The sequence below is a fragment of the Callithrix jacchus genome, chromosome 12 (genome assembly GCF_049354715.1).
Source record: "Callithrix jacchus isolate 240 chromosome 12, calJac240_pri, whole genome shotgun sequence".
Classification (NCBI taxonomy): Eukaryota; Metazoa; Chordata; class Mammalia; order Primates; family Cebidae; genus Callithrix; species Callithrix jacchus.
Genome location: NC_133513.1, coordinates 21,965,005 through 21,990,526, shown reverse-complemented (window position 1 = coordinate 21,990,526; position 25,522 = coordinate 21,965,005). Strand labels below are relative to the sequence as shown.

At 39.3% G+C, this 25,522-nt stretch overlaps 2 protein-coding genes and 1 non-coding gene across 7 annotated transcripts in view; 1 reads left to right on the top strand and 2 right to left on the bottom strand.

Moving 5' to 3' along the window:
- The window catches only part of ERI2 (ERI1 exoribonuclease family member 2), a 67,335-nt gene that overhangs the window by 12,581 nt on the left and 29,232 nt on the right, over positions 1-25,522 (top strand). For 2 of the 5 annotated variants that reach the window (XR_008475364.2, XR_004731760.3), the window contains exons 9-10: positions 5,750-5,824; positions 15,562-15,719. Coding sequence is in view for 1 of the 5 variants with exons in the window: in XM_017978794.4 (XP_017834283.2) it covers positions 5,750-5,824; positions 15,562-15,642 (156 nt within the window). In the remaining 4 variants the exon portion in view is untranslated. Of the gene's footprint in view, positions 1-5,749; positions 5,825-15,561; positions 16,502-18,272; positions 20,898-25,522 lie in introns of those variants that run through there. The other 3 variants (XR_001914771.4, XR_004731761.3, XM_017978794.4) reach the window with 3 other exon arrangements.
- ACSM3 (acyl-CoA synthetase medium chain family member 3) overlaps positions 1-25,522 on the bottom strand; it is a 46,261-nt gene that overhangs the window by 1,914 nt on the left and 18,825 nt on the right. Inside the window, exons 2-12 of the mRNA XM_002755959.6 lie at positions 22,764-23,033; positions 20,036-20,246; positions 18,527-18,734; positions 15,439-15,582; positions 14,856-15,012; positions 14,198-14,277; positions 10,905-11,028; positions 9,217-9,297; positions 4,608-4,709; positions 3,185-3,312; positions 2,980-3,079 (exon numbers count right to left, since the gene is read on the bottom strand). Coding sequence (XP_002756005.2) covers positions 2,980-3,079; positions 3,185-3,312; positions 4,608-4,709; positions 9,217-9,297; positions 10,905-11,028; positions 14,198-14,277; positions 14,856-15,012; positions 15,439-15,582; positions 18,527-18,734; positions 20,036-20,246; positions 22,764-22,982 — 1,554 coding nt within the window. The 5' untranslated portion in view covers positions 22,983-23,033. The remainder of the gene's footprint in view (positions 1-2,979; positions 3,080-3,184; positions 3,313-4,607; positions 4,710-9,216; positions 9,298-10,904; positions 11,029-14,197; positions 14,278-14,855; positions 15,013-15,438; positions 15,583-18,526; positions 18,735-20,035; positions 20,247-22,763; positions 23,034-25,522) is intronic.
- Positions 11,388-11,494, bottom strand: LOC118146501 (U6 spliceosomal RNA). The gene has a single exon (XR_004732361.1). It is a non-coding gene; the product is annotated as a U6 spliceosomal RNA (small nuclear RNA).

Below are 25,522 nucleotides of genomic sequence, written 5' to 3'. Positions count from 1 at the left end.
CCGAAACCCTTGTGGGGTGCAGTGGCTCATGCCTGTAATCCCAACATTTGGGAGGCCAAGGCAGGAGGATTGCTTGAGCCCAGGAGTTTGAGAGGAGCCTGGGCAACATAGTGAGACTTTGTCTCTAAGAAAAAAAGAAAACCCTTTAACATTTTTAATTTGCATGTGCCATAGGGCAGTTGTGAACCCTTGTGTGTATGTGTGTCTATGGATATAGTTTTGTTCTATTCATTTCTTGACATTTTATAAAATGTATTTGTAGTTATGCTGGTTCTGCTGCATTAGCAACATTTTTGCAAATTAAAAAATTATGCTTGTTATAAGTCATTCAAAGGCAAATTATTGTTAAAACTTTGCAATACTGGTTCACATATTGACTTCTACACCTTGGATGAAGTCTCCTTTATCTTTTTAAATGACTACAGATAATGTTAAATTAACAAGGAACAACCTAACATGAGTAAAAGTATGAACTCTGAAGTCAGAACAGCTGGGTTCAAGTCACAGTTTGTTAGGTAATGTTGGACAAGTTAGGTAATCTTTGTGCCTCAGTTTCTTTCTCTATAAAAGAGATTCTGATGATTAAATAATTAGCATCGATGTATAATGTCTGGCACATAGTATGTCATCAAAAACATTAGCTCTTAGTTGTAGTCATAGAATTGCAAGAAGTTTGGGTTTTATTTTTTAACCCCAAATCCATAAGTGGGCTTCAGATTTCTCTGAAATTCTATGCGAAATCTTGTATTTTTCTGAGAAAAGTGGGTGTGCCATTCAATATGATAGCCACTAGCCACATGTGGCTATTTCAATTTAAATGAATTAAATAAGATTAAATTTTCTCAGTCACACTAGCCACATTTCAAGTGACTGATAGCCATGCACAGCTGTTGTATTGGATGGTGCAAATACAGAACATTTCTATCAGTGCATAAGTCCATCAGTGGCCTGTGGTTTTCTTCAAATTCTCAAAGAGGTATGTGATCCAAAAAATGTAAGAACCTAGTGATCTAGGCAAATATTTCTAAGTGTTTATTTCACATTCCAATGTTAAAATTGTATTTCAAATCTAAATATTCTTTTTAATAAATTCTGGAACTTGCTACCCAATTAAAGGCCTGGCAGGACCCAGCCTGGAGAAGGACCTAACCCAGGTAGAACAGCCCTGCCAGCAGAAAGGGAGCAACCGCTGGTGGCATGGAGCATGTGGCCATTTTGTTCATGGACACCTCGTTTGAGACACCCACTCACATCTACCAGGGAATCCTGCAGCCCACCAGTGTTGAGAAACTGGTTACATTCTCGCCCTCACTCTGACTAATCCAAGCCCTACGCCAAGATCCCAGAGCTGTGAGGGGACCACAACCTACTTATAGATCTTTTCTATATTGTACTCTAGAATATCAGGTGGCTGCCAAGCCAACCCTGTTCCCAAAGACTCAGCTACCATCCTATTCCAAGTAAGCACCTGTCTAGGTGAGTAAAACTGATGATGACTGATGGTAAGAGTGAGGTACAGGAAGAGCTGAGACTTGCGAAACCTTGCCAGTGGTGGTCAGAGCAAAGAGACAAGCCAATAATCACTGACTGTTTTCCCTGCCCTCCACTGCCTGAAGTATACCCTTTCATAGTAAATAGGGACTTTCATCCTAGCAACTTGACAAACTGTCAATTCCCAGCCACTGGGCAATATCCAGAACAACCTTGGGCCAACCAGCAGGACTTACAGGGTATCTTCTGGCATCAAAGATCAGTTAAGGGAGTCCGTCCTGGGGGGAGATACACCCTCATTCCACTGTTACATGCATATCTCCCATTTTTGCCTTAAACATTTAAATTTAATTCTATTTTATTTTTGAGATGGAGTCTGATTCTGGTGCCCAGGCTGGAATGCAAGTGGTTCACTGCAACCTCCCCCTCCTGGGTCCAAGTGATTCTCCTGCCTCAGCCTCCCAAATAGCTGAGATTACAGGTGTGTGCCACCATGCCCTGCTAATTTTTGTATTTTTAGTGGAGACAGGGTTTCACCATGTTGACCAGGCTGGTCTCAAACTCCTGACCTCAGGTGATCCACCCATCTCAGCCTCCCAAATTGCTGGGATTACAGGTGTGAGCCACTGTGCCTGGCCTGCCTTAAACTTGAGGACCTATTTCATCCCCTGAGATTACTTCTAATTCTGCCCTGTGCCCTGTGCTTGCAGCCCTATACCTAGGATTTGAGATAAGAAGCTTGAATACATGGTACAGAAAGTTCTGGATTTGTATTAACATCAATGTCATCTTCAAAACTTGGGTTCAGTGTTAGAAGGGATACAGATTGAAGAAATATTGTGGGAACTGGTAACTCATCTAGAGAAACCCTAGGGACATGCTGTAGACACACAGGCAAAACACAGAGGCTACCTGGCATGGTACCTTTAAGCCAAAATACTGTGTGGTCAGCCCCAATAGGAATGGGCTTTCAGGACTGCTGTGTTATTGAGAGCTTATTTCCTGAAACCTCTACTTATTTACCTACCCAGCCTGCTATGGTTACCTCAGTTCCAGGCTCTGACCTTGTTCTCATTCCTGATATATGACACCCATTCTCCTCCACTACACCAGGGACCTTGTTGGTTTCCAGACCTTCTGTGTAAAAACTTGATCCTATCCAGCAGACTTATGTCACCCCATCCTCATGTGAGCCTTGGTTACTGGCATTCACACCATCTTTGCCCTAGTCCACCATGGAAAGAATTTAAATTCTTTCTAGTACATCTTTTCAGTCTTATTATTATTTTTGTTTTTGGTTAGGATCAGAGCTACAACTCATAATTCAATCTTATTTTGTAGCAGTTCTTTCTGACTAGCACATTTCTATCTGACTTGCCTATTTAGTGAATGAATCATTTGGTTAATTCTGTTTCACTAAGCTACTGTTTGTAAGTTTGTGTTAAACTGCCAACAAATTGTAAAGTTGAGATGAATCAGTTCTTTTACCTCTCCTCTGATGGGGTCTGGGCTACTGACAACAGCTGACTCTGCAACTGAAGGGTGTTCATTCAGGGCACTTTCTACCTCAAATGGTCCAATTCGATAACTAGAAAAGCATATGGGATTAATACATATAGGTGAGTGGCAGGTTCACTCTGGAACACAATGATCAGTTAACACAGACATGTGCACATATGGAAAAGAAAATTACCCAGAGGATAATATGATATCATCTGATCTTGCAACAAACCAAAAATATCCGTCTTCATCCATATACCCTTTGTCCCCAGTAATATAGAAATTGCCTCGTAGAGTTGAAGCTGTTTTTGAAGGATTATCCTGCAAAACAAATAGCATTTTGTTAATGTGGTGAATCTAACCCTTCTGGTCAATTGGCTTTTTTTTTTTTTTCGAGACAGAGTCTCACTCTGTCACCCAGGCTGGAGTGCAGTAGCACAATCTTGGCTCACTGCAACCTCTGCTTCCAAGGTTCAAGCGATTCTCCCATCTCAGCCTTCCAAGTAGCTGTGACTACAGGCTTGCACCACCACACTCAGCTAATTTTTGTATTTTTTGGTAGAGCTGGGATTTTACCATATTGGCCAGGCTGGTGTCAACTCCTTACCTCAAGTGATCTCAGCCTCCCAAAGTGCTGAGTTATAGGCGTAAGCCATCGTGACCAGCCCTCAGTTGGATTTTTAAATGTTCAAGAAAGCAGAAAAGTTTGACTCCTTTGAGAAGCATTAGAGTTAGGAAGAGCCAGAGTGTGAAAATAAGGATGAAATCCCAGCATGGAGCTAGCCCGAGAGAAGAAAGGTAAACTACAAAGATTAGACATGTTTCCATCTTAAGAATTTTCTTAGATAGATAAATATTGCAGAAGCTCAGAGCTCAGAGGAGTAAACTAAAGTTAAGTCTTTTGCTAACTGATTAATAATATAATGCTGGTGGGAAAAGAGAGATGTAAATACACAGAGTTAAAAGAAAGCACTGACACCTAATAAAGAGCAGACAGGTTTGATTTGGGTTTTGTGTTTTGTTTCGTTTTACACAATAACAGAAGTGGTTCTACAAATCTGACACAAAAGAAATGAACAAGATACTGTTTCATTATATAAAAGACACTGGCAAGTAGCATCTGGACCTTATATGATAAGACTTTGCTCTAATTTGTGTACTGTGATTAGAGATGAAAATATTCTTGCAAACTATAAGGAGGTTAGAATCCCTCTAGTGAAAGTCATTTGCTTAATCCCACCACCCTTTCATTCCCTGTCCCTCTCACTCTTCCCAAGAAGAGAGAGCACTAATTAGATTTCAGGAAAATGAGTGGGTTTTGTTTGATAATTGAGAGGCTCCTGGGATGTTAAGGGGCTTTTTTCTTTCTAGGGTCCCTTCCTTTTGCCTTCATGGACCTGAAACAGTGATCTAGCCTCAGGGGACAACCTGCTTTTCTTCAGCAGGAATTTGGGTATTTCTTCAATTTCTTGTCTTTGGGATTACAATTTAGGACAAGCAATCTCTCAAGAAAGGGCCAAGTACCCATCCTAGGTATATTTTGTGACTAACCAGGAAAGTTACCAAGAACTTGAGAAATAAATAGAAAATAAGAGATTATTTACTAAGTCACTTACTACATAATGAGTAAAAAGGCCAAATGGTCGGTTAGGTAGAACTTGAATGCCAATATCCCCTTCTTGTCCAGGAGGTAGAACATTGCCATTTCCATCTACAATCTAGGATAAAATAGCACAATTTATTTAAGGAAGTTTTTGTTTAATGTCACAGCTTAAATATTAACTTTGCATGTTTTGTTTTTTGCCATTTAAAAATGAAGACTTAAAATTTTTTTGTGTGTAAGACAAGGTCTCACTTTGTCACCCAGAGTAGAGTGCAGTGGTGCAATCATAGCTCATAGATCACTGCAGCGTCGAACTCCTGGCCTCAAGCAATCCTCCCACCTCAGCTTCGCAAGCAGCTGAAGCTACAAACACATGCCATTAGGCTCAGCTAATGTTTATTTTGATTTTTTGTAGAGACAAGGGTCTCGTTATGTTGCCCAGGCTGGTTCCCGGCTTCAAGTGATCCTCCAGCGTTGGCCTCCCAAAGTACTGGGATTATAGGCATAAGCCACTGTACCTGCCCCCCCCCCGAAATTTTTAAATATACTTTAAATTTCTAAGATAAATATATTTATTTAAATTCTTATTTCATAAAATATTAAGTACAGGTTACCAAAATGTGAAAGAAGGATAAAAATTTTTTTAAATGTTACCATCCAGTAATAATCACATTTTGGTAATATCCTTTGAGACGATATAGACAAGTAGAAAAATAGGATTGCTGGCTGGGCAGAGTGGCTCATGCCTGTAATCTCAACACTTTGGTAGACTAAGGCAGGCAGATCACCTGAGGTCAGGAGTTCGAGACCAGCCTGGCTAACATGGTGAAATCCCATTTCTACTAAAAATATAAAAATTAGCCAGGTATGGTGGTGGGCGCCTATAATCCCAGTACTTGGGAGGTTGAGGCAGGAGAATCGCTTAAACCTGGGAGGGGGAGGTTGCAGTGAGCCAAGATCATACCATTCTACCCCAGCCTGGGCAACAAGTGAAACTCTATCTCAAAAAAAAAAAAGAAAAAGAAAAAGAAAAATAGGATTCCTTTATAATACGCAAGTTTGCCAACATGCTTTTATCATTTAGCAATAGCTCTTGATTATCTTTTCCTCTCAATAAATAAATAACTTCATTATTGGTTTTCAAACTTTGTTTAGCCGCGGAACCTACAGAACCTTACCTCAGAAGCCCAGTCTAAACAGGAAAAGGGAAATGTTCTTTGGTTGACAATGGTGAGTAAGCCACAGCCTTGCTCTCTTTCCCTCTCCAATCCTCATCATTCCTTGAAGTACCTAATAGTAGCTAGCATTTATTAAGTACTTATTGCATGCTACATATTAAATGCTAAAGCTTTAAGTACTGTAGCCCTATATGGTTAGAACTTTTATGCCCATTTTACACATGAAGAAACTGAGGTGTAGAGAGTTTATGTAACACTATGCATGACTGAGCTGGAATCGAAATCTCAGCACTCACACTCTAGATCACAGGCTTTTAATCATTACACTCCTCTGTGCAATGCCTCTAAGGAGTTTAATCTAATTTTTAAAAAAATCAGATTAGCATTTCTCAAGTTGATTGCTGATTTTATACCAGATTTTGCTCTAAATTACTTTTAGCTGTTTCTAAGTATCAGAATTCTGCTTTTATATCTGAGGTGTGGCCTGCATGGAGAATAAGTGTAATACTTATCTAGCACTTTCCAAAAGGAAAGGGGCTGAATGAGAAACTTCAATGGGAAAGGAATTCTAGGAGTAAAAACTTCCCTTTAAGCTCTTGCAAATAAAAAAATATAAATTCCCACCCAGTTATCTAAAGAAATATGTGGTTCCAGATATGAAGGAATTATTGATGGAAAGAAAGTATTTTAAAAGTTCCAGTTATTTATCACAGATTTTAATAGATGGGAATATAGATAAAATCTTCTGTCTTTGGGGAGAATCATGTTCCTCATTGTTCAAAGGGTGTTAAAATGTTTAAACATGAAAATTATGTGTTTTTAAATTTAAAAGCAAACAAAAAAGATTATAAAGTTTGGGCTTTGAAGTTGTAGAAATCTGATATTCACCTGATTGGAGCATATTCCCAGATGCCAGAATGTTACTGCAGATGCTGTTAGCTGAGGAACAAGAAGCCCAGTAATAATAGCCCTTGGAAAAGAGTTAAAAATGATTGAGGATGCAGGCAGAGTACTGTTTTCCTCTCAGCCTCATCATAATCGCATTCAAAGATAGCTGCTTGAGAAAACCACTGGGTTCAAATTAAAGGGGAACAGGTGGGGGTACCTTGCAGTTGGAATCATTGTGGGTACAGCTGTGCCTGCAGGACCCTGCTAGCTATGCATGTTGGGAATTGCTATTAAGGGAGGAAGAAAAAGAACATAGGTGTGTTACATATCAACTTCCCTGTAATACAGACATGAGGGTGCTTAATTATCAATATTTCTTTCTTCAACCTAAAGTAGCCTGTTACCAACAAACTGTTGTTAAGCCTGTTTATGGAATGCAGCTATGGCTCTCCTACCATTTTTTCTTACAGAAGTTTTTCAAAGAGGAATGTGAGGGAGAGGTAAATAACGGCACCCATTTTTTGGACCTTTATTATGTGCTAAGCACTCTGATATGCTCTTTAAACATATTATCTCATTTAATCACCACAAGAAACCTATGAAATCAGTTCTATTATTATTCAGATTACCAACCATCTGGGGACTGAAGTGGTGAGGGCTGGGAGAGTTCTTCATGATGTATTGCCCTAAGTACTAAAACCAGATTAGTCCCAGGCAGATAGACAGGTTGGTCACCCTAGTCCCAAATACATATCAGGAAACTGGAGCTTAGAGAGCTTTAACAGCTTATCCACAGACACTCCGCTAGTGAATAGCAGAGATACAGTTGAAGCACTAGGCTATCCTATTTTGAGACAAGCTTCCCACAGCAAGGTTAAAGTGAAAGAAAGGATCCAGGAACTGGTTTATTCTATAAACAGTTACAACAACAATCAAGCTCATCTAAACTCAAACTTAGTTAATCCTAAAAACTACCTGGAGGTGCTTGTTAAAATTACAGGATTTCAGCTTTCAGAATCCCACTCCAAATCTATTGAATCAATCTCTCCAGGGGCCTGAGAATTAGTATTTTTAACAAATATCCATATGATGTTTATAATGAAATAAGCTTAGGAAACATTAATCTAAGAGCTCTACTCTGTTAATTCGTCCATATTTTTGCTACTTTTGCTTTCTTTTAATGTACAGATGAGTCTCTGAATTAAGATGGTTTGAACTTTAGCTGGGCTTGGTGGTGCGTGCCTGTAATCCCAGCTACTCGGGAGGCTGAGGTAGGAGAATCGCTTGAACCCGGGCGGTGGAGGTTGCAGTGAGCCGAGATTGCACCACTGCACTCCAGCCTGGGTGACAGAGTGAGACTGTCTCAAAAAAGAAAAAAAAAGATGGTTTAAGCTTACTATTTCCCAACTTTACAATGGTGTTAAAGAGATAACCATTCAATTGAAACTGTCTTTCTCTCTAGATGCTGGGCAGCCACAGTGAGTCACAGCTCCCAGTCAGCCATGCATTTGTGACATAGGATGTTTTTAACTTACGATGACTTTATTTTGGGACATAACCCCATCATCAGTTGAGGGGTGTCTATGTTAGTGTTAGTTTCCTTGGCTACACCCAGCTTTGATGCTGGGTTGATCTGAGAACAATTTTAACCCTATGCTGATGGGGAAGTGGCCTGCCCCCTAGGCATCGAGTGGTAGTAGTGGCAATGGATACTGAGAGCCAGGAAATGGCCAGGCAGGCCTGGAAGCAGTGGGAAAGTGCTGCAGCCACTGTAAACTGAAGCTTTTTAGGCTTTGTAGACCTCCCAGAAGGTCTTGACCTCTCTCACTTGCGGGGACAGTGTTGTGTTGTGGTTGAGTGCAGATATTGGAGCTAGACTGCTGGGGATTGAATCCCAACTCTATCAGCTATTAGCTGTGTGACCTCTGGTGAATTCTTTTTCCTCTTTGTGCCACGTTTGTAAGATGGTTCTAATATTAGTATGCTTCTCATAGGGTTGTTTTTTTTTCTGGAAATTCAATGGGTTAATATTTATTTATTTAGAGACAGCGTCTTGCTCTGTGGCCCAGGCTGGAATACAGTGGTGTGATCGTGGCTCACTGCAGCCCCAAGCTTCCAGGCTCAAGCAATCCTCCCAACATAGCTTCCTGAATAACTGGGACCACAGGCACATACCACACCTGGCTAGTTTTTTTTTTCTGTAGAGACAAAGTCTCACTATGTTGCCCAGGCTGGTCTTGAACTCCTGGGCTCAAGTGATGCTCTTGCCTCAGCCTCTCAAAGTGTTGGGATTACAGGCGTGAGCCACTGCACCCAGCCTAATGGGTTACCATTTATTAAATGCTTAGAATTGTACGGTACAATATAGGTATTTGCAAAATAATGGAAACCAATTAGCTAACATTTCTAACTCATTTTCACATTTTTATAAAAATTAAAGTATCATAGAAGTAAAATGGAATCACCAACAAAACAAAGAGAGTTTATATGGGGGCGAGTGGTAGGTAGTATTCAGATGGAGTTGTTAAACATTCTCCTGGAAGAGGATGTGCAAACCTTAACATCAAAAGCAGGAGAAGGTTTTCCCATTGAGCCAGGTTTAATTTTCATTCCCTTAAAATTTCCACAGATTAGCACCTAGTTAAGAAAAAGAAGAAGAAAAAGTAAGATAACATTACAAGTAACTTAAAATTTATTCATCTACCATGCATTTAACAAATTAATTATTGAAAACTTAGCTATGAACTAGGCTCAAAATAAATGCTATACTCTTATGGAATGTAGTGATAAACAACATATAAATACATACATATATATATAATATAGTTACAACAATAATTGCTAATATATCTATATTTATCAAAACATGAGTATATTAACATTTGCACTTATATTAGCATACTTGTTATGCTGTTCTATTTAATTAATTTTTCAATATTTGTTTTTATTTTATTTTTGATATTTTCATTTTTGACCATGTGATACCTTCTCATGGCTCATAAACTGAAGCATTATAAAGACCCATACCGGGTACGGTGGCTCATGCCTGTAATCCCAGCACTTTGGGATGCCGAGGCAGGTGGATCACAGGGTCAGGAGTTTGAGACCAGCCTGGCCAAAATGTTGAAACCCCGTCTCTACTAAAAATACAAAAATTAGCTGGGCGTGGTAGCACACGCGTGTAATCCCAGCCACTCAGGAGGCTAAGGCAAGAGAATTGCTTGAACCTGGGAGGCGAAGATTACAGTGAGCCGAGATTGCACCATTGCACTCCAGCCTGGGTGACAGAGTGAGACTCTGTCTCAAAAAAAAAAAAAAAAAAAAAAAAAAAGACCCACATTGTGAAAAGTTTTTTTCAACCTTTCCCTTATCTATTTTATCTTACTCCTCCCTCTTCTACAGAAGAATCACTTTTGTTCATTTTTCTTATTTTATTCTTGATTCTTATTTCATTTTTGTTCTTATTTTCATTCTTTTCCTCTAGAATTTCTTATTCTTTACTTCTATGAGCTCTTTAAAAACTCCTTTTTAGAGTATGGTTGCTAAGGAGTTATCCAGCAAACTCTTAATATTTTAGGTAGCTAGGAGCTCAGCATTTTCCATTTTGAGGCAGCCCTAAATAATATACTTCCCTATCACACTGGGACAAATTCTTTCTTTAAGTAGATCCAGTATTAACTCTTTTTTTTTTTTTTTTTGAAATGGAGTCTTGCCCTGTCATCCAGGCTGGAGTGCAGTGGCGTGATCTTGGCTCATTCCAACCTCTGCCTCCCAGGTTCAAGTGACTCTCCTGCCTCAGCCTCCTAAGTAGCTGGGATTACAGGCATGCACCACCATGCCCAGCTAATTTTTGTATTTTTAGTAGAGACGTGGTTTCACCATGTTGGCCAGGATGGTCTCGGTCTCCTGACCTCATGATTCACCCGCCTCGGCCTCCCAAAGTGCTGTGATTACAGGCGTGAGCCACCGTGCCTAGCCAATCCAGTATTATTTGATAAAAAAAAAAAATTGTAATTCCCTCACTCTGATCCATTAACAGTGGTGTTTGTCAATGAGTAGCTATTTAAGCAACTATCTGTTACAGAGCTTTTTTGCAACTAGGTTCTTACAAGCAAAGTTTTTAAACATTTTCTAACCACTCCACTCCTGTCCCTCAAATAATCATAAGGATACAGTGGACACTTTGGTTTTTATTCATCTGACTAAATGGAGTCCAGCTACGTCTTTTCGGTGAGGTCAGGTACCGTTTCAGTCTGTCCATATCCTTCATAAATATCCAGGCCTGTCTTGTTTCTCCATTGTTCAGTCACATCAGTAGTAATTGGTTCCCCAGCACTCACACAGTGCTTTAAGCTTTCAAACTTATAGCTTCTCAGAAAACAGGTAAGTTAGATTTTGGAGGAAAAATGGAGAGAAGTGAAATTAAGGATTATTCCTTATGAACTTCAATATGAAATGTTTTAGTTGCTTTTTAATTCCTCTCCCTAGCACAAAATAAACCACTTTGTCCCATATATACATCTACTATATAATCACAAATATTAAAAATAAAAATTATATTAAAAAGATAAATCATTCTAATATCATAGAATGATATTAGAACACCTAAAATACTAGTTTTTCTTCCCCCCTTTTTTTGGCAGGGGAGATAATTTATTACAAAGAATGTCATTGTAGTCTTAGGAAAGGTACCTCATAATAACATTTTATTTTATTTTATGTTTTATGTTTTCATGGAATGCTTCACAAATTTGTATGTCATCCTTGAGCAGAGGCCATGCTAATCTCCTCTGTATCATTCCAATTTTAATATATGTGCTGCTGAAGTGAGCACCATAAAATCACTTTAAATCAGCAATGAAAGTTTACCAATTGTTTGGTTAAACTGATTGTCAGATATTTATACAATGGAATACAATACAGCCATAAAAAAGAATGAGGAAGCTCTTGGACAGTGCTGTCCAACAGAACTTTCTGTCATGACAGAAGTACTCTGTAATCTGCTCTACCCACTACAGTATATGCTAGCCCTATATGAATGTGAACACTTGAAACATGGCTAGTATAACTGAGAAACTGAATGTTTTATTTAATTAATATTTATATTTAAATAACTAGCTGTGGTTAGTGGCTACCATATTGCACAGCACAGTGCCAGAATGTGTTGTTAGGGAAAAAAAGCAAGGTGCAGAACTGTGTGAATCTTTGGATGCCATTTATGTTTATGATAGAGAAGGGGAGGCTGGGTGCAGTGGCTCACACCTGTAATTCCAGGATTTTGGGAGGCCAAGGTGGGCGGATCACCTGAGGCCAGGAATTAAGACCAGCCTGGCCAACATCAAGATCAGCCTGGCGAAACCCCATCTCTATGAAAAATACAAAAAGTAGCTGGGCATGGTGGTGCGCACCTGTAATACTATATGCTCAGGAGACTGAGGCAGGAAAATCACTTGAACAGGAGGCAGAGGTTGCAATGAGCCAAGTGTGTGCCACTGTACAGTGTGGGCAACAGAGCAAGACTCTGTCTCAAAAAAAAAAAAAAAATAGAGAAGGGGAGAACACATGCATATTAGTTAGTGTATTTTCAGGGAGAATCGACAAGAAACTGGAAACTCAGATTGCCTCCATGGTAGAGAACTGGGTGACTGGGGACAAGGTTTGAAGCAAGACTTTTCACTATGTATTTTTATATAACTGTTGAATTTTTTTCAACTGGTGAATAGTGAATTATTTCCTATTCAAAAATTAAATAAGATCAATTTAAATATATTTACGTGTGATACGTGATATAACAGGAAATATGTAGAGGTTGAGTATCCTTAATCTGGAAATCCAAAATCCAAAGTGCTCCAAAATCTGAAACTTTTTCAGCACCAACAGGATGCTCCAAAGAAATGCTCATTGGAGGATTTTAGGTTTTATATTTTTGGACTAGGGCAGCCCAACCAGTATAATGCAAAGACTCCAAAATCTAAAACAATCTGAAATCCGAAAGACTTCTGGTCTCAAGCATTTTGGATAAGGGATACCTAACCTGTATTGGGTCTTCATCCTGAGTTCTTGGCCCAGAGCTTCAAAAACCTTTATAATTTCCCAAGCGAGGGGTATGCTAGGAGTATCTTTTGTTCTCATATTTTGTCTTTGATTCTGGTTCCTGATACAGAGCTCCTAAATTCTGTGGAATTTCCTGGGTGATACAATCGTCTTTTGTTCTCATGAGGCAACTCTTACGGGGCTCCCGTATGGGGGCTGGTCACCAGAAAGACCAAGCCAGGAATAGAAGCTTGGCACTTTCAACCCCACCCCCATCCTTCAGGGAAAGGAGATATCCTGGAGATTGACTTAATAATCAATCATGCCTACATAATGGAGCCTCCAAACAAATCCCTGAAGTATGAGGTTTGGAGAGCTCCATGTGCTAGAAAGGTGGTGCACCCCACTTCACAGGGATGGAAGCTGCTGCACTTGGGATCCTGTAGATCTCACCCTATGTACCTCTTCATCTGCATAGCTATTCATCTGTAATCTTATTGTATCTTTTATAATAAGCTAGAAAATGTAAGTAAGTGTTTTCCTGCATTCTGTGAGCCATCATTGCAAATTACTAAACCCAAGGAAGGGTCATGGGAACCTCTGATTTATAGCCATTTGGTCATATGCGGAGGTGACAGCCTGGACTTGTAATTAGCATTTGAAGTGGGAAACAGTCTTGTGGGACCGACTTATTAACCTGTAGGATATGATGCTGTCTTCAGGGAGATTGAATTAAATCATAGGACACTCAGCTGATGATGGAGAATCAGTCAATGTGGGGGAAAAAATCCCTTACATCTGGAGACCAGGAGTAGTGAGTGTTGTGAATATAGTAAAATAGTGGCTGCTGGGAGCTGAGCTATGAGGACGCAAAGGCATAAGAATGGTACAATGGACTTTGGGGACTCCGGGAAAAGGGTAGGAGGTGGGTGAGGGAAAAAAGACTACACAATGGGACAGTGTACACTGCTCAGGTGATGGGTGCAACAAATCTCAGAAATCACCTCTGAAGAACTTATGCATGTAACCAAACATCACCTGTTCCCCCAAAACCTACTGAAATAAAGAAAAAAACAAAGAAAAACAGTGGTTGTTTTTCTTTTCAGATTACCAGTGCACCCTTTCAAATAGAATTAGCAATAGAATAAAAGATATGCATCATCTTTTCTATCTGCTGGGATAAACTTCCAAACAAATAAGTTCTCTACTTTCTCAGCTCAGAGAAAGCCATCATCCAAAAGACTGATCATCTTGTTACCCATAACCACTGGGCTTAGAGCTATAGATGTCGTGGAACCCTCACTTTCTTCTTGTTTAGGGGAGCCTGTTCTGGACACAGTAGTTATCATTCACAGAATACAAGCAAGAAGAAGGAGGAAGAGGAGAGATTGCTAAATACTGTGTCTACTGGCTTGGAGCTGTTTTCAGGCAGAAAGATCCTTGATTTTATAGCTTCCTCTTCTCCCCTCCCCCCACTAAATGCCTATTTACTAACATTTCTTACCTCGTCATATCATTCTGTACAAGCATTCGGTATGCAGTTGGTGCTGAACAGAAGACTGTGATGGGGTACTTGGAGAGTGTCTGCAATTTAGAAAAAGCAAACTCTTGGTCTTACTACAACTTTAATGAGTGCTTAAATGTCTTTGGTTGGCACAGCACAATTTAAACTTTGTTTATGTTAATGTAAATGCATTCTTACTTTTTCTTGTAGAATCATTCCTTAGTGTCTGGAAGATTGGTTCCAGGAATGCTTAAGTCCCTTATATAAAATGGTGTGGTATTTGCATATAACCTATGTATATCCTCCCGTATACTTTAAATCATCTCTAGATTACTTATACTGCCTAAAACAATGCAAATGCTATGTAAATATTTGTTACATGGTATTTTTTTATTTGTATTTTTTAAATTGTGGTATTTTGTTTATTGTTTTTCTCCCCAAATATTTTCAATATGTGGCTGGCAGAATGTGAGGATGCACAACCTGTGGATATAGAGGGGGCCAACTGTATCTTTTCAGGCTTATTGACTTTCTGGATGTGACATATCTTAAATTATATTGTCTACTCTGATCTCTGAAAGTTGCTTTATTCATCAGTTCTGTCAGCCATACTGCTTAATGCACTTCTAAATATTGACCTCCTTGTGCTCTGGCTTACTTGCAAAATAGAAGTTGGCTCAAAACGGGGTAAATAGTGTGTGAATACACATGCTCCTTGGATCCATGGAGAAAAAACACTACTCCATGCAGACTTTGCCCAGCCTGTATCTGAGGTATTCCACATCACGTCTGAGGGTGTCAAATCTAGCCAGAACCTGGAGAAACAAAGAGTATCCCTGATACAAAGGAAAGCAAATATAAAAGACCAGTACATAGCCAGGCGTGCAGGCTCATGCCTGTAATCCTAGGACTTTGGGAGGCCAAGGTGGGCAACTCGCCTGAGATCGGAAGCTCGAGACCAGACTAACCAACATGGAGAAACCCCATCTCTACTAAAAATACAAAAAATCAGCCAGGCATGGTGGCACCTGCCTGTAATCCCAGCTATTCAGGAGGCTGAGGCAGGAGAATTGCTTGAACCTGGGAGGCAGAGGTTGCAGTGAGCTAAGTAAGATTGTGCCATTGCACTCCAGCCTGGGAAACAAGAGCAAAACTCTGTCCCCCGCCCCCAAAAAGACCAGTACATAAATCATCATTTTTGCAGTTTTGACACTTCAAGCTGCACTTCTGTGGAAGTATACCTTCCATTTACAGATAATCCTAAACCGAAACTGCTGTGGGTGTGCCCAGTCATTTTCGGAGATCCACTTGTTCCACTAGTAAAGAAAATGGCCATCATCTCATTGTGTTTTGTCTTCACACAGGTGTGGCTGTCACTGGCATGTCTGCAAGGGAAAAACGATAATGACTGCATGTTAAACAGTGTCACAGACTGTTACCACTGAAAAAGATTTGAGAAGCTATCCCCTTGAACCTCTTCATGTCACGAATCAGGTGCCAGTGGCTTAGCTTGAATTACGAGGTAAAAGCCATCACTTTCTCTTCCTTTTAGGTGCTTTCTAGAATCAAAACCTAACTTTCTCCTCAAAAGCCCATTTATAATAGCTGCTTTCCTGGCTATTTATTCTATGATAAGGAAGGATTTAAGCATTTTAATCATACCTCCAGCAGAGTGAGGAGTCTGTGATCTTGCAATCATGGATAAGGAAGAATTTCTCCCTCCCCTCCCCTGTGGATGCTTTAAAATGTGATTTTTAAAAATAAGTATGTTAATACAATACATGTTAGTAAAAGTTATAGGGACTGATGACTCAACAAACTACAGCCTACTGGCAAAATCTGGCCTGCCTCTTGTTTCTGTAAATGTTATTGCCCATTCATTGATGTATTATCTGTGGTTGCTTTCACACTACAATGACAGAGTTGAGTAGCTGTGATGAGACTGACTATATGGCCTGCAAGGCCTTCAGTATTTATTCTCTGTCCCTTTTACAGAAAATGTTTGCTGAGGCTAGATATAGTGGCTCAGGCCTATAATCCCAGCACTTTGGGAGGCCAAGGTGGGTGGATCACCTGAGGTCAGGAGTTCAAGACCAGCCTGGCCAACATGGGGCAACCCTGTTTCTACTAAAAATACAAAAATTCGCCAGGCACAGCGGCACACACCTGTAATCCCAGCTACTTGGGAAGCTGAGGCAGGAGAATTGCTTGAACTAGGAGGTGGAGGTTGCAGTGAGCCGAGATTGAGCCACTGCACTCCAGCCTGGGCGACAGAACAAGACTTTTTCTAAAAAAAAAAAAAAACCGCCAACTATGAAAGGATGGTTTTTCTGTTTCCCACAGAGTGTCTACATAGTTCTGGATATAGTAAACAATAAGACTAAACAGGATCTAAAGCATTCATCCAGGGAAGAAAGAATTCCAGTTAAAGAGAAAGAAAACCTTTTAGTTCCAAAGGATAATCAGACTTCTATACAAGTCACACATTAGAGCAGCTGTGCATACATATCAAGTGTATGAGAATGAGTGGAAACAACCAGGTCATTCATAAGAAATATAGAAAAGCTCTTACTTTTTTTTTTTTTGAGTTTTTTTTTTTTTGAGGCAGTCCCCCTCTCTCTCTCTCTCTCTCTCTCTCTCTCTCTCTCTCTCTCTTCCTCTCTCTGTCTCCTCTGTCTCTCTCTATCTATCTATCTGTGTGTCTCTCTTGCCCAGGCTGGCATGCAGTGGCCCAACCTCCTTGCTTTAAGTGATCTTCGTACCTCAGCCTTCCGAGTAGCTGGGACTACATGCATGCATCACCATGCCTGGCTGATTATTTTTATTTATGTAGAGAACTGGTTTCACTATGTATAATTATTTTTATTTATGTAGAGAGGAGGTTTCACACTGTTTCCCAGGCTGGTCTTGAACTCCTGGACTCAAACCATCATCCCACCTCAGCTTCCTAAAGTGGTGATTTACAGGCATCAGCCACTGCACCTGGCTGAAAAGCTGTTTTCAAAACCTGACAGAGCTACACCAAATGTTCAGTCTATGATTCCATAATTATCTTAATTAATTAAAAATAGTATTTATAGTCATGTTCCTATCACTTCTGTTACCAACACGGTTGCCCTGAAAACCTGAGGCAGAGTTACTGATCTCTTACTAGAAGCAGTACATACAGAAGTGAGGAATGTAGGCTCAGCAACCATACTACCTGGATTTGAAACTTAGCTCTGCTAGGTACTAGCATTTGACCTTATTCATCTGTGTAATTATAGTATCTAGGTTGCTGGGACGTTTTAATGAGGTAATATATCTGAAGTCCTTAGAATAGTTTCTGGTACATAACCATATCAATATAAGCTATGATTGCAATTACAACATTATTTTTATTAGACCAGTACTTGTCCTTTGGCAAGAACTCAATATTAGTAATTTTAAATGTTATAGGAACAAGTCCATAGTTGCAAGCATGCTCCCAAATCCTTGAGTAAAGATAGGAAGCTCATTCTAGTGAAGGACTTTGCTGCCAGCCCAATTCTAAGTTATAGCCAGTACTTGGTAAGAATTCCAAGTAACCCATGGAAGCCCCCTAAGCTAGGCTTGAACATCAGTGAAATTCAGTTTTATAATTTCACTGATTAACATTAAGTGTTTTTCTTATTTTAACTTGATACCAGTGTTGGCTGTCAGCAAGGGAATGGCATAGCCAACACTGAAGGACTGACTGTGATCAGTTTCCCTGGGAGATCATAACAGCTCTGTGATTGATGCTGTGATGCACTTCCAAGATCCTTCTGCAGGAATGAAGGACTTAATCCCCACAGGAGCTGGGAGCCCTCTTTAGAGAATGCCTTGACTGAAGAGAGCTGCCTTGTTAAAGGTCTTGCCTCCAAGGGTCAGCCCACATAATTACTGACCAATGTGGGTGTAGAAAGGCCAGGACCTATTACCTTAGCTGGGAATAGCTTTGGGAACTGTTCAGCCTTCAGAAGTCCCAGTGGGTTGACTGAAGGCTTTGCAAGGAATACATCACAAATAAATTTCTTTCTCTACCCAATCCTACATTCTTTCTCTTCCTTCACAGGTGTTAATACCAACAGAACTCCTTAACAAACTTCTTATACACCAATCTCCATCTCAGGGGATCCCAACCTACAAAAAGCCCTCCAAGCTCCTTACCACCTAGGAGTTTAGCACTATTAGTACAGCAGTAACTACCGATTGTTTCCTTTGCCTATGGTTTTCATTTGCATTTTTCTAATCACTACTGGGTTGAATATCTTTTTATTGTTGCCTTTCCTTTTGTGAAGCTGTTCTACAACAAACATGGCTACTCACTTCATCATCTCCTTGAGGTTCCCCCATCCCTCTCTGGAGTTCTGTGACACAATCAGCTTGGAGTGCAGATTTTCACATTTGGGTGCAATAGCATCTATTGCTGGGGCTAAAATATCATTGGTGATAATGCACTTTGCTTTTGAAGATTGAAGTCTGTAGAGAATGTCTTTCTGGGTCAGCTGAGTGGTTCCTGGGATTAAAACTGTCCCTAAAGGAGCAGAAAAGAAATGGTGTTTAGAAGAAAGGGTATTTTTCATTATGTTAGTTAGAGTAGTGTAGATAACATCCATACATTCTGGATTTCTCAGAATGAGTTAGTCAGTTTATGAGGAAGGTATCTATTTATCTTACTTCCATTTATTTGCTTTTGCCTTTCAAGGGATTTCAGAGTCTATGACCCTTTTGGCCTAACATGAAATCATGTTAAATACTGGATAATTATTCTTTATTTGAAGACCATCCATAACATTGAGCTTGAAGAAAGTTTTGATTGAAAAGTAATATTACCCAATATTTATTATTTGATTATATGTTTTAACTCATTCAGTCCCCACCAAAAAAACCTAAAAAAAAAAAAGCTATGAATAACTTGCCCAAGATATTACCTAAGTAGTAAGTGACAGTGCAGGAATTGAACCCTGTAGCCTGACTCCAGAACTGTGAACTTGACTACTTCAACTTAGTGCCTCTTAAAATGTACATGATTGTTTTATAATTTCTTTCCAAAGAAAGGGTGGAGGCATTCATCTTTTCTGTGGTTCTATTCCTGCTGGTTGTATATTATACTGTAAGATAAAGTATAATGATTAAGAGTGTCCTGGAGCCAGACACACTTATAGCTGAGACTTGGACAAGCCACTTCATCTCTGTGAGCTTCAGGTTCTCATCTGTAAAATGATATTATAATAATAATACTTCCCTTATAGGATAATTAGAGGATTAAATGAGTTAAAAGATGTAAAGAACTTAGAACAGTGCTCAGTAAGCTTTGGATATAATTTTCTCAAAGGATAAATGGACTCTCAAAAATATGTAATCTGCCTCCTGGGCCCCACCACCCTTAGGTTCCAGACCCTTAAGACAGGGATGGAGGTTATTCACTTCACAATAGGTTTTACTCTTCCCAGGTGACACAGCAGGCAAGAAGATTGGGGAACATATATCTGCCATTCCTGGACTCTTGACACTGGCTCGTTATTTTACTTTGGGAAGGACCAGTTTTCTCCAGCAGGGTTCTTCAAGAAACCAACAACCAGGAGGCAGAACCAGGTTCTTTTCTTTCTAATCAGGCCAACACAACAATTTTCGTGAGCCTATAACTCTAAGGTTATCCTTTAAAGATGTTCCACCTAGGGATAAGGAATTAGCCTACCATGACTTAACACTTTTATATAATTTAAAGATACTTTTTGACAATAAGCCCACACCAAAATAAATATATTATGATTATTTAGGAAAATCTCCCATCCAGCTTAGTTTAAATATGATCAGAAAGCAAACATTACTAACCTGTTCGCAGACAGGCCACATTTGTAAGCCACCACTCTGGGACCCTGGGCAGAATCAAAATTACTCGATCTCCTCTTTGTAGGGAACAGGCTTCTGAAAGTACATTGGCAAGTTTTCTGGACAGAAATCCCAATTCCTCAAAACTCCATTTCACCTCTTCTCCTTTTCCATTGATCCACCAGAAGGCTGGATTTGAAGGTTTCTTTCCAGCCTGAGGAAAGACAAACCAGTCATGGATTTAAAGGTTGTTATACAGCTAACTTCTGGGTCAGCTGACTTAGTGGAATATATTAGCTGAAGAAAATTCACAAGTCATTAGTTAGAACATGCATGGAGTATTGGGAAATATCTCTAGGAGAGACATCATCAAGATGGATGACTAAAGATGCCCAGTACTCACGTCCTATCAGAAGGACCAAAACATTGAGCAGATAACTACATGACAAATAGACTCAAAACTATAAAACAACTGATGAAAATAGTGTAAATGCTTCAAGTCATTGGTCTAGGCAAATATTTTTGTTTTAAATTTTAATATTTTTATTTTTTTAAATTTTAGAATAAATTTAATAAAATCGGACAGCCTTCTGAGCCAGAGTAGGCTCTGAGACTCCCCTAGCAAATATTTAAGGGATAAGGATATGAAAACAGGCAACAAAAACAAAAACAGACAAATGGGACTGTATCAAATAAAAAGCTTCTGATCAGTAAAGGAAGCAATCAACAGAAGAGGCAAGACGTAGAATGGGAGCAAACATCTGTGAACTATTCATCTGACAAGGAACTAATATCCAGAATATACAGGGAATGTAAATAACTCAACAGCAATAAATAAATAAATAAATAAATAAATAAATAAAAACCCACAAATAATTCAATTAAAAAATGGACATAGGATCTAAATAGACATTTTTCAAAAAACATACTAATTGGCAGCAAGTATATGAAAAAATGCTCAACATCATTAATCATCAGGGTAATTCAAATCAAAACCACAATGAGTTATCATCTTACCCCAGTTGGAATGGCTATTATCAAAAAGACAAAAGATAACAAATGCTTGAGAGGATGTGGAGAAAAGGGAACTCTTAAACACTATTAGTGAGAATATAAATTACTATAGCCATTGCAGAAAACAATATAAAGGCTTCTCAAAAAACTAAAATTAGAACCACCATATGATTTAGCAATCTCACCACTGGATATTTTTTCAAAGGAAAGAAAATCAGTATATTGAAGAGATAGCTGCACTGCCATGTTTATTGCAGCACTGTACATAAAAGCCAAGATAAGGAATCAACTTAAATGTCCATCAACAGATGAATGGATAAAGAAAACGTGGTATAGTATTGTACAGTGCAATACTGTTCAGCCATAAAAAAGAATGAAATTCTTTTGTTTATGGCAACATGTATGAACTTGGAGGACATTATGTTAAGTGAAACAAGTCAGACATGGAAAGATAAATGCCACATGTTGTTACTCATATTTGAGATCTTAAAAAAAATGAGCTTCACTGAACTTCAGCCTGGGCAACAGAGCAAGACTCTGTCTCTTAAAAAAAAAAAAAAAAAAGAGCTTGGCCAGGCACAGCGGGTGGCTCAGGCCTATAATCCCAGCACTTTGGGAGGCTGAGGTAGGTGGATCACTTGAGACTAGGAGTTCAAGGCCAGCCTGGCCAACATGGCAAAACCTTGTCTCTACTAAAAATACAAAAATTAGCCGGTGTGTTGGCAGGTGCCTGTAGTTTTGGGTGCTTGGAAGGCTGAGACACAAGAATCTCTCGAACATGTGAGGCTGAGGTTGCAGCGAGCCAAGATCATCATACCACTGCACTCCAGCTTGAGATTCTGTCTCAAAAAAGAAAAAAGAGCTCATAGAAGTAGAGAGTGGAATTGTGGCTATTAGAGGCTGAGAAGGGTAGTAGGGAGAGGAGGATAGGAAGACATTGGTTAATGGATGCAAAATTATAGCTAAATGGGAAGAATAAGTTCTAGTGTTCTCTAGCACTATAGGGTAAATACAGTAAAGAATAATTTATTGTGTATGTTTAAAAAGCCAGGAGAGAGGATTTTGAATGCTCCCAGCACAAAGAAATAATGCATGTTTGAGATGATGGGTAGCCTCATTACTCTGATTTGATCACTACACATTTTATACATGTATCAAAAAACATCTCTGTACCCCATAAGCATGTATAATTATTATGTAACTAAAAATAACAGAAAAAAATAATAACTTTGGGGACCTTATTTCTAGATGGTGGAAGCCATGTCGTTTCTTTTGGCCCACATCATTTCCCATTTAGCCTGATCATTTTTCTTTACAATAAGTGAGAATTCTTGCATTCCTTTACATTTTCTCCAATGATTTATCTGTGCCTTCTTTTCTACCATTTCTGACTCCTGGAATTACTTTACACACTTCTCCTTTTTGTTTTTGTTTTTTTTTTAATCAACCTGGAATTCTACATTTATGTAATCCAGGGTCTCTCAACTAACCATGGAACTCTTGACATTTTGGGTCAAAGAATTCCTTGTTCTGGGGGCTGCTCTGTGCATTACGAGATATTTAGCAGAATCCCTGGCTTTTACCTGTTAGATATCGGTAGAAACTGTCTCCACCCCTGTCACAGCAACAAGAGTATTTCCAGACATTAGAGATGTTACCTAGGGGCAAAATTACTCCCAGTTAAGAAACTGTGGTCTGACTGGCCCTTGCCCCATACCTTTTCCTTATCAGTCCATTGGTCCAGGACATCATTAGCAAAGTTGAAATACTCTGGAATCTCCAGTTTGAAGTCCTGTTTCATGGATTCATAATTGAAGAAATTCTGAGGGGTTGCTGTTCTATTATCTTTATGCAGTGCCCTCACAGAACCAGAAATTGGCAGGCGCTGAAAGCACTTGGCATGACGTAGCATCTTCATGGTGACATGAGCTAGCATCAGTTTTGTTGGATCTTTTAGCACTCAGGATTTGCACAGAGACCAGTTCATCTAAAAGACAAGCAAAAAGGACATATATTTGTTTCTGTCCCTGAAGGTAGCCATACCCCAAAGTGGCTAAGTTTTGTTATTATTGACAATCATCATGATAGTACCATTTTCTGAGTACATTTTGTGTTCTAAAAACTGTGCTCAGTGTTTTATATACAATTCATTATTAAATCCTCAGAGAAACCCTGTGAAGTGGGTACTATTGTCATCTCTGTTTACAGGTTGAGAAAATTATTTGTAAGAGGCATTGGTTGGATTGGAACCCAGAACTATCAGGTCCAAGCCCATTCTCCTGAATACTGTGCCCTATTGACTCCTATATGCATTTCTAAAGAACTAAAAACCTGAGTCACCCACTTAATCTCGCTGAAAGCAAGGGGCTAAGCCTTTTTGTCTGATGTCTTTCACCTGCAGATTTCAAAGTAGGGCAGAAATGTTAAGGAACATTTTTCAAAGTGGATACTCTGTAGATGAAGCAACCGACAGTAGCCCAATGGTAGTACCAATTAGACATGAAAGCACTGTCACAGTTTATAAACTGTCTAGTTTATAGGCTGCAGTTCCCATGTTCTCAATAGGGGCCCTCACTACTTTCAAGTCTAGGCTTAGAGCTGCATTTACTGGAGATGTAATAATGGGGCTTTAACATTTAGGAGTTTTGTGGAGGAGGCCCCTCTGGGCCATCACCTGCTTCTGTGGGAAATCATTTGATTACATGTTATTTATTTGGTTGAGGCTGTTAAAAATACAGTTCTAGGGATTATGAGTGAGGTTCTCCTCATTATACTTCCTATAATTTTCCAAATTTCCTATAATGCAATATGTATTACTCTCATAATCATTAAATCATCATTCTGATTACAGTTCTGTGTAAAGCAGTCTGGCTATGTGGAAACATTTCTGTATTGATACATTGCCAAAACAATGCATAATTGCAGATTATAAACACTCTAAATGGACCAGTGTTTGGATGTCATGTTGATATATCCAATGCATCAGGAAACCTGGGTACTTCTGCCCCTCTCATTTGTTTGTGTGAAGACATGACAAGTCAGTGATCTTGTGCCGTCTGAGACCATCTGGTTCCAGCTTTTTCATTTTTCACCTGCAAAGAAAACCAGAGGCCCAGAGAAGGGAACAGCCTGCTTCATTCTGTCATACCAGAGTTAGAACTAGAACTCTGGTCTTCGGATTCCCATTTGGATGTTTTTACTATCATTCAACAGGATTTCAATAGAGCAATGGTTCACAGTTCAGCTGTACATTTGAATTACCAAGAAAACTTTGTTTAAAAACAAACTCTGATGCCTAGGTCTTGGCTCCACTAAATCAGAATATTTGGGAGTGGGCTCTTTGCCCATTCACATATTTTTTTAATTTCCTCAGAAGATTTTAATGGGCAACAGTGATAGTTGAGAATCACTGATTTAGAGGCTGTGATTTATGAACCAGCATTATCATCATTATCACCTGGAAGCTTGTTAGAAGTGCACATTATCAGGCCCCACTCCAGATCTACTGAATTAGTAGATGTTGACATTTTAACAAGATCCCAGGTAAATGGTATGTACATTCAAGTATGAAAAGCAACAGTCTATAGTATGATGGCTAAATATATTGGCTACTAAGTCATATAGTCATGTGATACTGTCTCCCAGTTTTGCCTCTTATGAACTGCATGACCTTATTTGAATTATTAATCACTCTGAACCTCAGTTTCACATTTTACCAACAGAGCGACTAACAGAGTCACCATCAGAGATTTGTCCTGAAGACTGAATGTGATAATGCATGTGAAATGCTTATCATGGTGCCAAGCATTTTACTCTTGACTAGAATATGGGTCAGCAAACTTTTTCTGTAAAGGGCCAGATAGTAAATATTTGAGGCTTTGTGGGCCATATGGTCTCTGCTACAGGTATTTAACTCTGCCCTTGAGATAGCAACCATTGACAATACATAGATAAATTTTGACATGGCTGTGTTCCAATAAAACCTTATTTATGGATACTGAAACTAGAATTTCATTTAATTTTCATGGGTCATGAATTAGTATTCCTCTTTTAGTTATTTTTTCAACCATTAAAAAAAAAAACATTCTTAGTTCAAAGGCTATACAAAAACAGGCAGAGGGCTGGATTTGACCCATGGGCTGCAGTTTGCTGATCTTTGCAGTGTGATGTAAGTTCCTTTTTTTTTTTTTTTTTTTTGAGATAGTCTTGCAGTGTTGCCTGGGCTGGAGTGCAGTGGCATGATCTCGGCTCACTGCAACCTCTGCCTCCCAGGTTCAAGCAATTCTTCTGCCTCCATCTCCTGAGTAGCTGGGATTATAGGCACCCGCCACCACACCCGCCTAATTTTTGGTCTTTTTAATAGAGATGGGGTTTCACTATGTTGGCCAGGCTAATCTTGAACACCTGACCTCGTGATCTACCCACCTTGGTCTCCCAAAGTGCTGGGATTACAGGCATGAGCCACTGTACCTGGCC